The sequence below is a fragment of the Ambystoma mexicanum genome, chromosome 5q (genome assembly GCF_040938575.1).
Source record: "Ambystoma mexicanum isolate Mex_15411 chromosome 5q, UKY_AmexF1_1, whole genome shotgun sequence".
NCBI lineage: Eukaryota > Metazoa > Chordata > Amphibia > Caudata > Ambystomatidae > Ambystoma > Ambystoma mexicanum.
In genome coordinates, this window is record NC_090933.1 from 933788073 (window position 1) to 933804473 (window position 16401).

The following is a 16401-nucleotide window of genomic DNA, read 5'->3' on the forward strand; positions in this document are numbered from 1 at the left end:
GCATTAATGAAACAATCTTCCGTCCACCCACGACTCCCAAACTTGACACTAGGCACTTTTACCTTATGACTAGCACTTCCACCCAACTTCTTCATTGAGCCATTAATTGATAGCCTTGAATTTGCCTGCTTTGGCCCTGCATAAGGTTACCTGACGTATTTGTACGTACACTTGTTTAATGCTTCATGTACTGTGAATAACCTGCAAGCACCAGCATTTCCGTAACACAGGTTACCTTAGCAAACGCTTCACCCACCCCATGTAACTGAACTATCAGCTCAGATCTTGGATAATGGTTGTCACTAAACACACTACTTGGGCATGTAACTTAATCCCATGCTTCCTATTACTTGTATATATGTAGCATCTTTGTATTGTACCCCATCTCATGTTTTGTTTCTCCCAGGCGCTATGAAATGGCACTTCCACAAGTTAGCGCAATATGAAACTTAAAAACAAATTTGAGTACCAAGAAAGTATTACGTTTACAGTGTACACTATTATAAAAAGCAACACACATTATTAAATATATAGTCCACAGCCTCACAGACAAAGGACACACAGCACTACTCGTACTCAACTTCTCTTCAGGGTTCGAGACCATCGACCACACCATTCTACTAGACATCCTAGGCCACAGGATGAATCTCTCTGGCACCGTACTCGACTGGTTCACCTCCTTCCTCACTGAGAGGACACACTTTGTCTCTGTGCCCCCTTATCAATCAGCCCCCACCCCTGTGAAGTATGGGGTCCCTCAAGTCTCCCCCCTATTTCCATTCCTCTTCAAACTATATATTGAATACCTTGGACAGACCCTTAGCAAATAAAACACAACATACATTTTGACCAAATAAACAGTTGATACACAAATATACTTCCAAATGTCATCCCCTTCACAGTTCTAAACCCTCAAAACCTGTCTCTCCACCATCACCAACTGGATGGCCACCCACTTCCTTAAACTCAAACCTTTCAAAAGAGAATACCTCCTCATCTGCCACCAAAGCACAAACCCAACCTCACCCCCTGGGTTCAAGAACTTGCCATGGACACCCCCACATATATCCCTCACCACGCCTTTTAAATCCCTTGGCTTCACCATCAACCCCCACCTTTCCTTCACCTACCACATAGCAACTCTCACCAAAACATGCAATCTGCAACTAAACCTCCTATGCACATTCAGATATGCCTTTCCTCCTGACGACTTCCGCACTGCAGTCCAAGCACTGGTTCGCTCCTCACTGGACTCCCCAACAACAGCCTTGCCCCCCTGCACGCTATACAAAACGACGCAGCAGCCAGAATCATCCTCCACCTACCAGAACATTCACACATCACCCCAGTTCTCGCCCAGCTCCACTGGCTCCCCGTACCCAAGAGAATTGCATTCAAAGGACTCTGCATTGTATTTAAAGCCATCCACCTCAAAACTTCATGTTACCTTCATGACAAACTCAGACCCATCAGGCACACAAACACCAGACAAGCAAGCCAACACATTCTAACCATCCCACTGTGCAAACTCACAAGCACACATAAAAAAGCATTTACCCACTGGGCACCCAGGGCATGGAACACCCTACCTCTCCATATACACGCTTCATCCTCCATCACCACTTTCAGAAAGATCCTCAACACATACCTGCTTCCCCACAAATAGCCCTGCCCTTCTCTACTGCTATCACTTGTCTATCCTAATTTTCCTATTCTTTCCTGAAAACATTTTTGAACTTCTGCTTTTCAACTCCCACTATCTGATATTTGAACCATGTACGGCGCTCCCAGACCCTATAAAAATATTAGTGAACGTCAATATATTGCGCAGAACAAAGTTGCTTTTTGGGTTACTCAAGGCAGCATCACATGAATACCCTCACCCCTGTTCTGACAGCAGAGAAAACTGAATGATATAGCATACTGTTTATAGACCCTTCGATGTAGTTGCAAATATAATTACAAATAAACGTGCATGTGCTACTCTGCAGCATCCATCCTTACTGATCAGGGACCCTAGTGGTGTTTGTGCCCTCTTCTGTTTCCCCGTAACTTAGTTCATGGATAGATCAGATGGAGGTGAGAACGCCTCAATTGATGGGGCAGGATAGGGTAGTGTGTTTGGATGGGAGTCCCAGGTCCTTCTATCTGTTGATGGCTGATGGATGAAAGGTGCTCTGTCCTCAACTGGTATGCATGGGGAGGTTGGGTGACTTTGCTATGCACACCACACATGGAATTGTCGTTTCTAGTCTGCGCATTGAATGTCTGAGCCAATCAGGTTTTTAGCCTTTTACATCAAGTGTCTGCTAAATCCACTGAGATCATGCCAGTTAGAATGTTAAGGCTATATTCCCTCCTTGCAGGTCAGTGTCCATGCATGTCCAAAAAACAGGGAGTATTGTGCGCGCGTTTATTTAAGAATCTGGCCCAATTAATCCAGAGTACATCTTTAAAAGCACCGTTTTATAGTGCATTTTCCCATTTTACTGATGCCCCTTGCTATGATTAATGCTTAGTTTGGGCTATTAGGTTGCTCTTAAGCAACACCTATAGGTCAATCTGATTGCATTGCGGTACAGGTAGGAGGGATAGGACATGTGAGGAGGGACATACAGCTGTGGGTGTTGTCTGGTTGTTTACCCAACCATAGACTGCCTTCAGCAATGCTGATCCATATGACCATTCCCACCCACTACATGACCCCCCCACCCTGTCCAAAATACATCTTCCTGGAATCTCTTTGAGTTCCTTCTATCAAGCGAGAACATCACACTTTAGCCTGTTGTTTCTATGCAGTCTGCTGGGAGTTAATGGCTTAATCACAGCTGTAAATGACTACAGGTGCAATACAAATGTCTTAACAAATTGTCCCCTCAGCAACTTGATTGACAAAGGCAACAGTTTTGGCTTGCAGCATTAGAGAGCCATTTGCCAGGTACTGCCATCATATGCCCAGTAAATCACTCTATTTTCCAGCTGTTGCGATCTTATGGCCAGGTGGTACCATTATATCCATGCCTAGAAAAAGCCTATCCCATACCTACACAAAAGCCCAAACTGTTGACTTTGCCAATGCTTGTTTTGTAATGTGACTGTGCTGTCACTCCATGTCACATCATTTCATGTGATGTCACTTCCGGTGATATTATTTTACATGAAAATGGGGGGCTGCAGACTTATCATTTTGCTTCCAGTGCTGTCACTGGGCCGCATCTTCCCGGGTCTGGGATCTGGCAAATAAGGTCACCACGGACCGCAGATCTGGCTCCCAAATCCTCGGGAATCCATGTACACACCTGTGCAAGCTTTACATTTATTTTCTAATGCTGCTCTGCGCGGGCCAGGTGGTCACTAGGTTGAGAAGCCAGACACTTCCCCACAAGACCACTTGATGTTCTGAGCAGGAGTGCTCGGAAATCTCATGTCAGTGGTGCACTGTACTGGAAATATTGATGTGCATTGGGGCAGCGTGGGGTGTGGGGGCGGGTTCAAAGGTGTGAACATTTTGTACTTTGCTGACAACATTACAAGAAATTCTGCTATTTTCCAGGTGTTCATGATTCATCTTCTGAGGGGCTGAGATGCAAATATTTATGGGAATTACTAAAATAACCATAATAACCCCATGTCCGGCCCTGCACTGAATCCCCCCCTGTGCTGGGTGGGATGCCCCAGTAAAAAATAAAAAGTCAATGTCCACCCCAGTTTACCTCATTGCCTCTGAAGCGCTGCCTATACACAGTTCACCCTTGGGCAGACGACACAAGCACCTAGTGTCTGGAAGTTCCATTACCCTGGGATGGGTTCACTAATGGCGATCTCTCCTGCCTTTTCTGCAGAGTGTGATAATGGTCGTGTTCAGCGAAGATAAAAACCGGGACGAACAACTGAAGTACTGGAAATATTGGCACTCCCGGCAGCACACGGCGAAACAGAGGGTCCTCGACATAGGTAAGCGACGACCGGCCGCTGAGCATTGGCATTGGCGGGAAGGCGCGACAGCGCGTGGCTGCAGGCCGCCTCGTGAGCAGCGGGAAGACGTGGGTGCTCTTGTAGCGGCTTCCTGTAGGTGCTCTGTCACGCTTCTTGGTGGCAGGAGGGCCTGTATGCCAGCAGGTGTTTGCTCAAGTTGAGTGAAGTGGTTTCTAATAGGCTAGTCGGCGAGGCATTGAATGGGATGATGTGTGTTTGGCACCTGGGCGCCCCTAAGGCCAGACAAGGCAGGGCGCCAACTAAAACCTCCATGTTTACTCGCACCAATAATTGGCCTGTATCTCGTTTTTCGAACTCGGTTCAGTTCTAATTCCTGATCAATTATTTGACACTAACAAGCAATACTGCATGCATTCAAGGGAATTATTGGGCGCCAAGTAAGGAGTTTCACTATATACATAGTGTGTTTCAAGAGGGTGAACGAATATGTGGAATAGGAGGAGAAGGAAAGTGAGAGTCACGTGACAGGGGAACCGACGACCACTTCTTGTCACTAGCATAACAATTTTATTTTTGAATGGAACAAAAGTGGATTACCTAAATGGAACAAATGGCACAATACAAAATGAAGCAATCTGCAATGCCGTTTTCGTCACCATGTTTTGCCTATGAATTGCGCCATACGCCTAATGTCTTCCAGCCCTGACAGTCTTAACCAGCAACACTGCCTTTTCGGATTGCCACTCATAAGCTATTTCCATGGGGCGACTACACTTGCGAAAATGGTGGCTGGTTGTGCTGTTTATATTGGTCATGGCTCAGTAATCCCAATGACAATTTTGGGATCGGATTGAAGCGATGCTTGCCGTGCTGATATGTACACACATACGCCTGCTGTTGGACAGTCTGTTTGTGTGGCTATAATGAAAAGGGAAGCTGTTGTTCCCGCCCGCCTTGCTTCAGGGCAGTTCGCCCTTGTGAAAGCCATCTTTTTGGTTTACTGCACAAAAACCCAGACTCATTTAAAAGTGGAAAAGGTTGCTTTAATGTGACAGGCCAAAGCTTACAATTAAACGCTTACCTGGCTCCATGGCCTTACAGACTAACGAAATATTTAAACAACCAATTAACTAATTACACATTTTTCATTTTCCCCCAACAATTAAATAATTAAATAAAGCCATTTCCTCCCTAACTGTCCCTTGGACCCTACCGTCTCCTTACCCCTTTTCCAGGCGTCCCGCTTTCTCCCTGGGGCCATGCCCCTCCAGGCTCAATACCTGTTCCCCTGGGGTGGCCCGCTTGTGCAAACAGCACCACCCCATCCTTTCCCGTGTCATTCCCCCATTGTGCTTCCCTCCCTGCACATCAAAAGGGGCCATGCCCCCGGCACCAGAAAAACCCTCCCCCGAGGTGTTCTTTCTGCCCCCCATCACTTTACTTTACTTCCAACTCTTTAACCAATCTCCCAGCCAAGAGCCCAGGTCCACCAGATAATGATGGTTCCCATAAATCGACAAGTGTACACCATCCTCCCTAAAGATCATGAAACCTTCATACACTATTTCCTTATGTTCCATCACCTGCACCGCCACAGAGGCACAAAACTTAACCATCTCTCTGTTGATCCCTTTTCAAAGCCCACTCTATCGCTCCCTCGCTTCTTGCTCCCCTCCACACTCTCCGCGGCAACAACTTAGTCCACAACACCTCTGCTTGAGGCCACATTTCCCGCACCCAGACTAAATCCCTTTTCATTTTCCTTAGCAGAGCCACCCCCGTATCCCTTACCAGGTCATTCTCTCCAGCATGAATAATGAACAACTCTGGAGCCCCGTAGCGTTCCCGCAACCCTGCCAACATAGGAAGCAACTGGTCCCAGCGCAGACCCCCTAACTCGTGCCATCTTACCACGACATCCTTATAGCTACACCCCAGTTGCCTGCCCATAACCATTTTCTCCGCTTCTTTCCCAGCCCATTTAACAATTGAATGGCCGACAATCCACACTTGCGCCAACTCCCCCTCCTTTCGCACAGCATCTGAAAAAGAAATTACAAAATTACTACAATAATACATTCTCCCAACACGCTGTTGTCAACCAAAACTTCTGCCACCTTCCTTCAAAATTCCCCTTTATGAAACTCCCTGACATACCCCTTGTATCTCCCAGACCTCCAACGCCCCAAACTTTTCACCTTATCCTCCGAGAAACCCAACCTATTACCCTCCGATGCTGCGCCCATCCTGAATGAATGTGTACCAAAATCCCCTGCCTTTTCTCCTACCACTACCAGAGCCTTTCCCCAATACCCCCAAGACTTGTGCCGCTGAAACCGACGTCCCATCCTCATGCTTAAACACCAAACCTGTCTTACCCCCACACCGCTCCTTCCACAACCTGCCTGTCTGCACTGGGCATAAGTCCTTGCTCCCCTGACCCAACAAAACCCAAGAACCCTTTCCCTTTTGGTCCATTTTAAACTTATTAATCTTGATGTCCAAACCCAATTCTGTAATTTGCACATCCTCCCACTGCAATCCCCCAGACCCCTGTTTTCTCCCCACCAACTCCGAAACCCGAAAAGCCCCGAAGAATAACCAAGTAAAACAGGTCGCAAACAACTCCCCCTCCCATACCGACCAGCAAACTCCTCCCACTGCCTTAACCAACCTCTGCAGCAATTCTGCCGATATCGGCCTCCTCTTGTCCTTGTCCCTCTTACTCTCCCTTGCCCATCCTTCCAAAATCCTACTCACCATTTCCCCCCCGCTCGGCTGAAAACCCCAGAACCATTTCCCGTAGAAAGCAATCCCTGCTAACTTCCCTGCTATAGTTGCTCTTGGCCAGCCCCTGTCCATGCACCTCAGGAGGAAGTTCATGACATCATCCCTCCTCCGCTCTTCCGCATCCCATCTACCCTTCCAACTACGCGCTCCCCCTTCAATAAAATCCTCCCAGGCCCTCCTGTTTGACTCCTTAGACGCCCCGGCCAATGAACCCTCCACCAAAGCCAGCGCTTTCATCTTCCTAACTTCCACAGCTCCTCTGGAATCTGCTGCCCCTCCTGATCCGCATCTGGAGCCAATCCACGGAATCTCTGCCATTGAAAACGAGATAATGCATCAGCGATGCCATTATCCTTCCCTGGCACATGTGTTGCCTTAAACACCACATTCCATTCCATGCAGCGCAGCACAAATTCTCTCATGAATCTTGCCACCCTCTGATCCCTTGCTGACTGCCTGTTTACCACATGGACCACGCATTCACTGTCAACATTGAAATTCACTTTCCTATCCTGCAAATCCTTCCTCCACAACTCCAATGCCACCAGCAATGGCAACAATTCAAGGAATGCTATACTCCTTCCCTCCTTCAACCACAGATCTGGCCATTTCTCCGCACACCATTTTCCCCCCCAAAATACTCCGAAACCTCCTGCTCCTGCTGCGTCAGAAAATATCTGTACTTCCCATGTCACTGGGTCTCCCTGCAACCACAGTGACACTCCGTTAAAATTCTCCAAAAAAACGCAGCTAAATTCTGCAGTCCTCCCTCACTGCCCCCGATGCTCTTATCCGATGATGTGGGCACTTTGCTCCCGCCATAGCCCTAGCCATGTTCCTACAAAACGTCTGTCCTGGGGCCACCACCTTGCATGCAAAATTCCAATGCTCTACCAATCCCTGCATGTCAACCAGCGTCATTTTCTTGGCCCCTACCGCTCTCTCCAGCAGCACCACCAGTTTGCTCACCTTGTCGTGCGGCAAGCGTGAGGTCATGGCCACTGAATCCAGTTCAATTCCCAGAAATGTCAACACCACTGCAGGCCCTTCTGTTTTGTCTTCCGCTAACGGCACACCCAACTCCTCCATTAGCTCCTGAAACAACTTTAGCATTCCCTTGCACTCCCCCTCTCTTTCTGCCCCGCTAATGAACAGAAAATCATCCAGATAGTGCAGCACACGCTCCCAACCTGAGTTAAATGAAAAAACCCACTGTAAGAAGGAGCTGAATCGTACAAACAGCGCGCAGGAAATTGTGCACCCCATTGGCAAGGCTTTGTCTATGTATATGCGGTCCTCAAACTGCAAACCTAACAACCAAAAATCCTCCGGGTGCACGGGCAATAACCTGAAAGCCGCCTTGATGTCACACTCGGCCATGAAGGCCCCTCGCCCTTCTTTCCTTACCAGCACCACTGCCTGGTCAACACTTGCATATACAACCCCACATTCTTCCGGGGCAATGAAATCATTGACTGACATGCCCTCCGGCCATGACAAATGGTGTATTAATCTAAACTCCCCCGGAGCTTTCTTGGGCACCACCCCCAGTGGGGATATAACTAAGTCACCCGGCAGGTCATCAAATGGCCCTACAATCCTTCCCGCCGCTATTTCTTTGCTCAATTTTTCCCTTACCACTTCGACATTTTCTTTGGCTGACTTCAGATTTTCAGCCCACCGGCGCACCCTTGGGCCCTGGTACCCCAATCTGAAACCTTGACTAAACCCCTCACTCAAAATCTTCACCCCTTCCTTGTCTGATAAAATTGCAACCATTTCTGCAGCACCCCCACTTTAATTGGCGCAGAAGCTTTTCCCCACAACCCCTCTACCTGAATCTCTCCCCCTCCCCCTGTCTCCCTGTTGGAAACACTGAGTAAGAGGGTGCTTTCCTCCACACTTGCTACACTCATGCCTGAACCTACACAGGGTCCTTGTGCAGCCGTCCTTATTAAACGCCCAACATGCTGCTGAGGACTGCCCTCTGCCTCCTCCCCCCGCCCCCTCATGGGCGGGGCGACCAAGAAAGGGCCGGAAAGGCACCGGCAGCCCACTTGCTGTGTGCAATGTCGGGGCAGGCCTCGTTGGGGCCATCCATTGCAGCCAAAGGTCCATGTCTATCTCCCCCCAGACCGCCTGACTGTCCTCCGCCATTCTCACTCTGAATTCCTCATCATACCTTACCCAGGCAAAGCCCCCAAAACTCGTGAAAGCCTTCCTAATTACGTCCATATATTTAAGCAGGGCCACACAACGCTCCGGGAATTTTTCACAATAAACACTGGCATAAATGATAAATGCTGACGTCCAATTCTCAATAGTCACCGGGACTCTTGGGCGCGAAGCCAGTTCCCTCTCTTCTTCTTTAGACCCCTCCTTAGCTCTCACTTCCCTATGGAGCAATTTAAAAACATCTACAAATTCCCCCTCCTGAATCTTCTCCCTGGTTGCTGCCATCAAGTGCGCCCCCAACGATTTTGTTATCCCCATGTATGGCAGTTTTTTCTCTTTTCCTTTCACTTCCAGCTCCTTTTCTTTCCCAGCTTGCCCCTCGAGCACCAATGGCTCCACCACCTTGTCCGTTTGGACCTCCACTGAGCAAATGCCCTTCTCAACCCCCAAAGCTCCAATGGCCTGTACCCCAACGTCTTTCCTTATCCCTTGCAATCCAGCCCCTTCATTTCCCGTCCCCCCTCTTGTGACTCCTCCCTGCCATGCAGATGACCATTCCCTTTCCCGCTCACCTCTTTCCACGCCTGCCGTCTGCGGTCTGGCGTCCACACCGATGCTCCTCATCTCTTTTCTTAGAGGGCTCCTACTGCGGGGACAAAACATGTCAGCAGACTCACCCAGCCAACAGTTCCCCGCCCTCTTGCCCCTCGACCACCCTGCACCTGCCTTTCCAGATCCCCCCCACCAACTTCTTCTCTCCTCCCCCCTTTCCCCTACCACCCTATAACCTTCCACCTCCCATTGCCCCACATAATCCTCCAAACCAACTTCATCACCCCTCAAATACCATTGCGGATGCGAGCTCGTGCCCCAGTCGAGTTGATCTTCCTCTTGCGAGCCCGAGGCTTCCGCCCCGCCACTCCTTTGACGTCTTCTCGGCGGGGCCGCGGAAACCCCTGCCTGGTCCTCTTCAATCGGGCGAGGCGTTCCGACCTCCACCCTGGAGTCCTCATTGCTAGGGGCCGTGCTGCACCCTTTAGGCTCTCCATGCGCTGACCGAGGAGGGGCCGTTCTAAAACCCTCTACCTCCACCTGACCAGCGGGGGCTGCGCAGCGCCCTCTGCCCTCACTCCTCCTACCTGGGGGGGCCGTTCCGCGCCCCACCCTAACCTCCTCCATTGATGGGGACCTCTCCCTCCTTCTCCCACCTGCACTCTTCTGCAGGTATTTACCCCCTCTTCCCCTCTGCCCTGCCACCCCCTTCTGCACCCCATCACTGGCCCCACTCTGGTTCCCTTGAGCCACCTCCTTTCGAGCACTCCCAGCTTCCCTAGGGCTATCATTCACTCCCTCCCACAATGGCTGCCCACCCGAAATCATTTCTCCCCCGGACGCCCTCCTGTCTATCTCCCTCCTCAACTTCCTGCCCCTGGATTCCCAAACCTCCCCTCTCCCTGCCACGGGGGTGCAAGCCACCACTGCCGCGAGAGCCCCATCTGCCGCTGCTCTACGCTGCGGCCTCCCACCACTTATCTCCCCCTCCCCCGTGACCTCTCCACCAGTGACCTCCCCAACTGCCCCTTCCAACTGGGCCCTAGATGCCCTACTAATTAATTCCAAAGCCTCCCTAAGAGCCCTAGCATCAACCCTACCCTTCTTGCTGGCTCCCTGGCCCACCATCGTGCACCAATAATCTGGTTGTGCACTAAAATATATATAATACATCTTGAAAGTTCACTAGCTATCCTAACTCCCGAGCCAAATTCTACCCGTGGACCTGTACCAAATTGAAAACTACTAACTGAAACCTAGTTAACTAAGCACTTAAAAAAAACCAAACGAATAAAATACCCAGCAGCTCTCCTCAAAAATTCCTCTAAAAAATTTTGTATTTTTTTTTTGTTTTTATTCCTAAAATTACCCCCTAAATAATGCCGTAACCCTTAAAACCCCCCAGGCCAGGCAACTAACGTGCCCAGAGAAAAAGAAAGCCCCGAAAACCAGCAACCCAGCTAAACTGGGGCAGAGATGTGACTGTTTACACTGCCCCCTGGCGGCGTATATGCCCCACCGCACCTAAATAGCAAAATTATATTGCGGCCCCTTTAAGAAACCCACACCGCCCCCTCTGACATGCGACGGCTACCGCGTACAGAAAAACCCTTCACCCCACCGTGCACCACATGGGACCCGTAGCTCCACGTATCAATACCCACCCTCCAAAACTAACGGACGCGCAGAAAAGAAACCAGCTAACCGTAAATCCGCCTTCTCCCCTGGCCTAAATCACTCTCAGATGTCTCGTCACAATGCCGTGACCAACGGAGAAACTCTTCACCCGACCCCGGATACGCAGGGAGCGACACCTGAAAACAGTAAGAGGGGGGTACCTTATCTACGGTACCCCCGGCTATGCAATAAACAAATCACACTTCAAAATGTACTAACTACTAATAGTAGATATAACTACTCCCCCAAAACCTAACTCTATCCCTCTCACCTAACGCTATCCTGCAAAACAAAGGCCCAGCTAACTCAGGGAAGGCTCGGGAGCAGGCGACAGGACTGATCGACAATCGCCAAGTCCAACCGTCACCTGCCTCCCGAACCTTCCCTGGCCCCTTAAATACCCCGGGGAGGCGCTCTGCCCCCCACGGCCACTCGCTGGCCGTGTGCAGCGCCAAAAACCTCCCCGGGGGAAACGCTTTGCATTCCCCCTGGAGCCCCCCTTTACTCTGAGCTCGCTGTCTCAGAGGTTATCCCTTGCTCGTATAGTTGCAGATCACAGGGTCCACTTGGGGGACCGATTGATTAAACGTAATGGGCGCAGCTTGTGGGGATGCAATAGACCAATAGAGGAAGCTAAGTAACAAGAGCATGGCTGTCCGCATGCATTGGACTACAACTCCCAAGCGCACCAGCCAGCATAGTTACTGCTGAGGGATCACGGAAGTTGAGGTCCGGGAGATCTGGAGATCCGCTGTTTCCAGCCCACTGGTCTAGAAAGTGGACTCTCACTCACTCTTGCAGTGCTTGGTCATCTTTTGACTAGTTATAGATGTTGTAATGTGTCCGCTTGGCAGAGTGTGCAGTGCACATGGGGGAGCCCTCTTTGCAGGCTATCGTTTTTAAGTTTTTAAAGGCAGCATTTCCTGACGCACTGGGAAAAGTGCACTGGCAACGTTTTAAAAGAAAGTGCTGCAGAATAATACAGGAATCCTATGTAATGAATTCATGTACTGTTTATCAAGACAACCAACAGCAAAGTACTACCGTTTGCCAAATTCATATAACTGAGTTTTGAAGAGAGGTTGAAGTCTTTTTGACTGTGAGTTGTCTTTTTGCGCACTCATATTCCCCCTGATAGGGAACTCTAGAATCCCAACCCAAGCGCCAGGTAAGTGCGGCTAGCCAGAGAGAAACCTGTGGTCTGTGCTCCAGAAACAATGATATGATGTTCAACCGGAGCATTGGGCTGGCATTTAAGATGTTATTTCAAATCTTAAATACAATGTTCCCAATATCATGAACCAGTTTGGTAAACAAAAAGCGCTTTGTCAATATCTCTCACTTGGAGAGAAAGAGTCTCCTGGTAAGTTACTCCAAAACGAACATGATGCAGTCCTTTCTGCTCGGTCTGCAAGCTATGTAGCCACATCCGAAATGCGAATGCTATCAAGACAAACTCATCATCAGTTCTGAGGCACTGTTATTATTGTGTATTATTATTATTATTATCCTATAATCTTAATAGTTTGTATTATTTTTAGGATGTACTTTGATGGCCTGATGGCCGAATAAAGTTGCTTGATGAAAAAAGTATGAATACCACTGCTTTAGGCAGTTACTGTTCTGGCCAGCTGAGATTATTTAGGCGTTGCGTAAAACTTTAGCACACCTCCTCTCCACCTAAATGTTTCACATTCTCAGAGAGCAGGTGATGGTATCTCCCCCAAACACAAAATATATAAATCTATTCCACTAATGTGGAAACATGACGAGGGGTGTGGCCTGCAACCAACAGGGAGAAATGTGAGGCGAGTGAGTTCTGGTGGAACTCACCTTATCCATCCATTATATTGAGTGTGTGGCTGTGCATCAGTGGAAGGGGAAGGTGATTCAGCAGTGCTTAGTCTAGAAGTTGCTATCTTTTCACCACAGTTTACATTTTGGCAGCAGTGTGATCTACTCCCTAAGGACTGCCGGCATAGTCAGCAACGCTCTCAAGATGGCCCCGGTGCAGAAAGTTGTGTGAGTTTCTGGAACAAGATGTGTGGCTGGCATAAACAATAGCGGAATGCGGATTAGGGTAGGAGCCCCACCATAAATAGTGATGGTGTGTGCTTCTGCTAAGACTCTCCTATCTGCCAGCGATCCTGCAGGTTGGAGTACAAAGAACGGGCGAGATATTCAGTGTGGCCCGATCCACAGGGAGAGAAAGATATTACCACACGATCAATGTTGCAGAAGATGAGAGTCCTCTAGTCTCACTGTAAGTAAGAATATCACATATTGCAGATCCCTCTCTTCTTTGTTTTTGACAATTACCACATTTGCATCTATCGATTTTTCTGATCATGATACATGGGTAATATTTGTAACCCTTATCATAAAGCGCTACTGCAGCAATGTGTGTACTGCATCCTAATATTTGGTAGCGTTATTTGAGCAGTGTTGTTCCCTGCATAGAACTCATCTTGATGGGTTTATCCTTATTGTATTGTGCCAGGTTGCTGACCTTGATATATGTCTTGTTTAATCATAGTCCACAATGACAGCCAGTTTACTTAGAAGGGTCCAGGAGATTTTGCCGAAGGCACAAACTTTGGTGGATCCCACTGCTGCATTTGTACGGGTGGGTGATAGTGCAATAGCTACATTAATCCTTGATGGTAACAAAACAATTGGCGATATGATTGATAACTTGAGCCCTCTGAGAAATTAATGGATTTGAAGAACTGCTCTAGATTCAATAATGTATGTATTGTGGGCCTGGCTGAAAATTCTGAAAAAGGGCCAATGGAAATATTTGTTGAGGATATGATCAAATCTATGTTTATGCATAATCATGTTGGCTCACTAACACTGTGTCTGTAGCCCACAGTGCCCAAGGGAAGATACCATCTCGCGGGGTCCCTCCATGACCTATCATGATTACAATGATGTGGTATTGAGAAGATGAGTTTCAAAATAAGGGATGCCTTCACTACCACAGGTCCTTCAGGCTAAATATAATGGAACAACAGACAATGGACCAGGGCGAAATGAGATCAGAACATCTGTTACATATGACATCAACTTTTGTCAAAAAATGTATATTTATTTATATGTAACCTTCAAATCATTTTTTGTTATTCTCAACATCCACATTTATAAACCACCATTCATTCCGTCATTCATTCACACTTTCACGGTATACATACATTTTCCACAATTAGGGTACTGTGTCCACCTAGAAATATATATATTTACATAAATCACAACACTTCTTTGTAGTTTCAGTAAGTGTTAATACACACAATCAAATAAAAGTGAGAATAACAAAAAAAGATTTGAAGGTTACACATAAATAAATATATATTTTTTGTATTGAGAAGATGTACATTTCTCATTGGCTGCCTGCAACCTGGGTGATTTTCAGTATAATGAAAGCAAGGAGTCCTTTTTTCTGGAATTTCCAAGTGCCGCAAGGGAACTTTGCGGAGGGTACCACGCGGTCAAAACAAAAGTCAGTGAAAGTGGCAATGAATATGTGTTCTATTGAAAATAATCCATCATCTTGATGAATTTGCTGCTCAACAAAATGTATATGCTGCTTGTTATAACCAAAAAACTGTAGCCTATCATGTGTTAAAGAATGGGTTGAAACATTGGTTGCCCATTGCGGCTTGATATGCTATTTGTTGCATAGACCGGGTGAGTCCGCAGAACTGATGAGCATATCGAACGGATGAGTGCGTAATGCATGCAGAGTTTAGGAGTGCGTAGAACGGATGAATGCGTGGAAATGATGGATGAGCGGAGCGGGATGGATGAGCTGAGCAGAAGAACGTATCGAGTGGAGGGCCGCATAGAACAGACTAGTATGAAGGGCCGACAAGTATATAGAGCAGACTAGTGCATATGAGCGAAAGAGGGCATATGAAAAATGGGGTGCGTAGAGGGGCTGAGATCATAGAGGGGATGAGTGCATAGAGGGGACGAGTGCATTGAGGGGGCGGGTGCGCAGAGCCGATGAGTGAGCAAAACAGGTGAATACATAGTGTGTGTGAGGGCATAAAGAGGGCGAGTGCCTGGAGCGAACGAGTGCCTAGAGCGAACGAGTGCCCAGAGTGGAACTGACCTGCTACTAGAGCGGACGTGTTGCGCAGAGATACTGAATGCGTAGTGGATGGAACGAGTGAATTGGAGAACGTGGGGCAGACAAGAGTGCATGCATGGAGCAGACTAGAATGCGCTGGGCGGACTGGAGCGTGCGGGGCGGACTGGAGCGCATGAGTGCGTCGAGCGAACCGGAGTGTGTGGAGCAGATTGGGATGCATGGAGTGGATAGGAGTGCATGGAACGGACTGGAGCGCATAGAACTGCGTGACGTATATAGTATGGTTTGGAATGCAGAGAACGTTTTGAAAGAGCATATAACACATCATATCACACCACCACGCTGACTCCCCCCTCTACACCACCACTCAACTAGAACACAGAGATACTATGACACCATTCGGTATAACTGTTCTCATACTAACATCCGCTGCATACTCCACAGCACTCTAAGTAAAACACTGCTGGTTTCACCCCCCCAGCCAGGCGTTCTCCTCAGGCATAATGCAGCCACACCTTTTCTGGATAAATCCTGCCAGAACGAACACATACTCCTGATCTCTCAACCACCACACCTACCGCTAAGAAGCAGCAATTACACGAATACCGCACCAGCTGCACACATAGCCGGTGCTCACACGCACCTTTAACTCTCTCTACTCTCTCTACTGATCTGAACTTCGGTTCCCAAGGGCGTTCAACCTACCAGCACCTTCAGACCATACCAATGGTATATAAGGCGCTATATAAATGCAAAATAACATAACATAACATAACTTGAATGGCATAATACTGTGGCCTCTACGGCAGAGACTGTCGAATCATTACTGGTATTCACTGGTTGTTTTCATTTTGTTCCGGTTGAGTTGAACATGGGGTAATTGGGAAGACCTGAGACTGTGCGATCTGCTCCCCACTCTTTCCCCCCTGGATCTCGAGTTTAATCCAGATACATGCAGTGGTACAAACACCATATCATAGTACCAGTGACTAATTTGACATATGTCGTTTGCAGGTGCTCCCTGATGGCAGTGACAGAAAATCAATTTGAAGAGGAATATTGAGTTGATATGTCACCCATTGAATAGGTTTATGAGGATGTCAGAAAGTGTTATGGGGATACATACGTGGAGTCCTTGTTTTTAAATGAATGTGTCTTAAAACGTTGGGACAATAGAA

The 16401-nt window shown here is 48.1% G+C and overlaps 1 protein-coding gene across 1 annotated transcript in view; it reads left to right on the forward strand.

The window, feature by feature from the left end:
• Nucleotides 1-16401, forward strand: part of GRHL2 (grainyhead like transcription factor 2) — a 567062-nt gene that overhangs the window by 210507 nt on the left and 340154 nt on the right. Inside the window, exon 7 of the mRNA XM_069621448.1 lies at nucleotides 3843-3954. Within this exon, the coding sequence (XP_069477549.1) occupies nucleotides 3843-3954 (112 nt within the window). The remainder of the gene's footprint in view (nucleotides 1-3842; nucleotides 3955-16401) is intronic.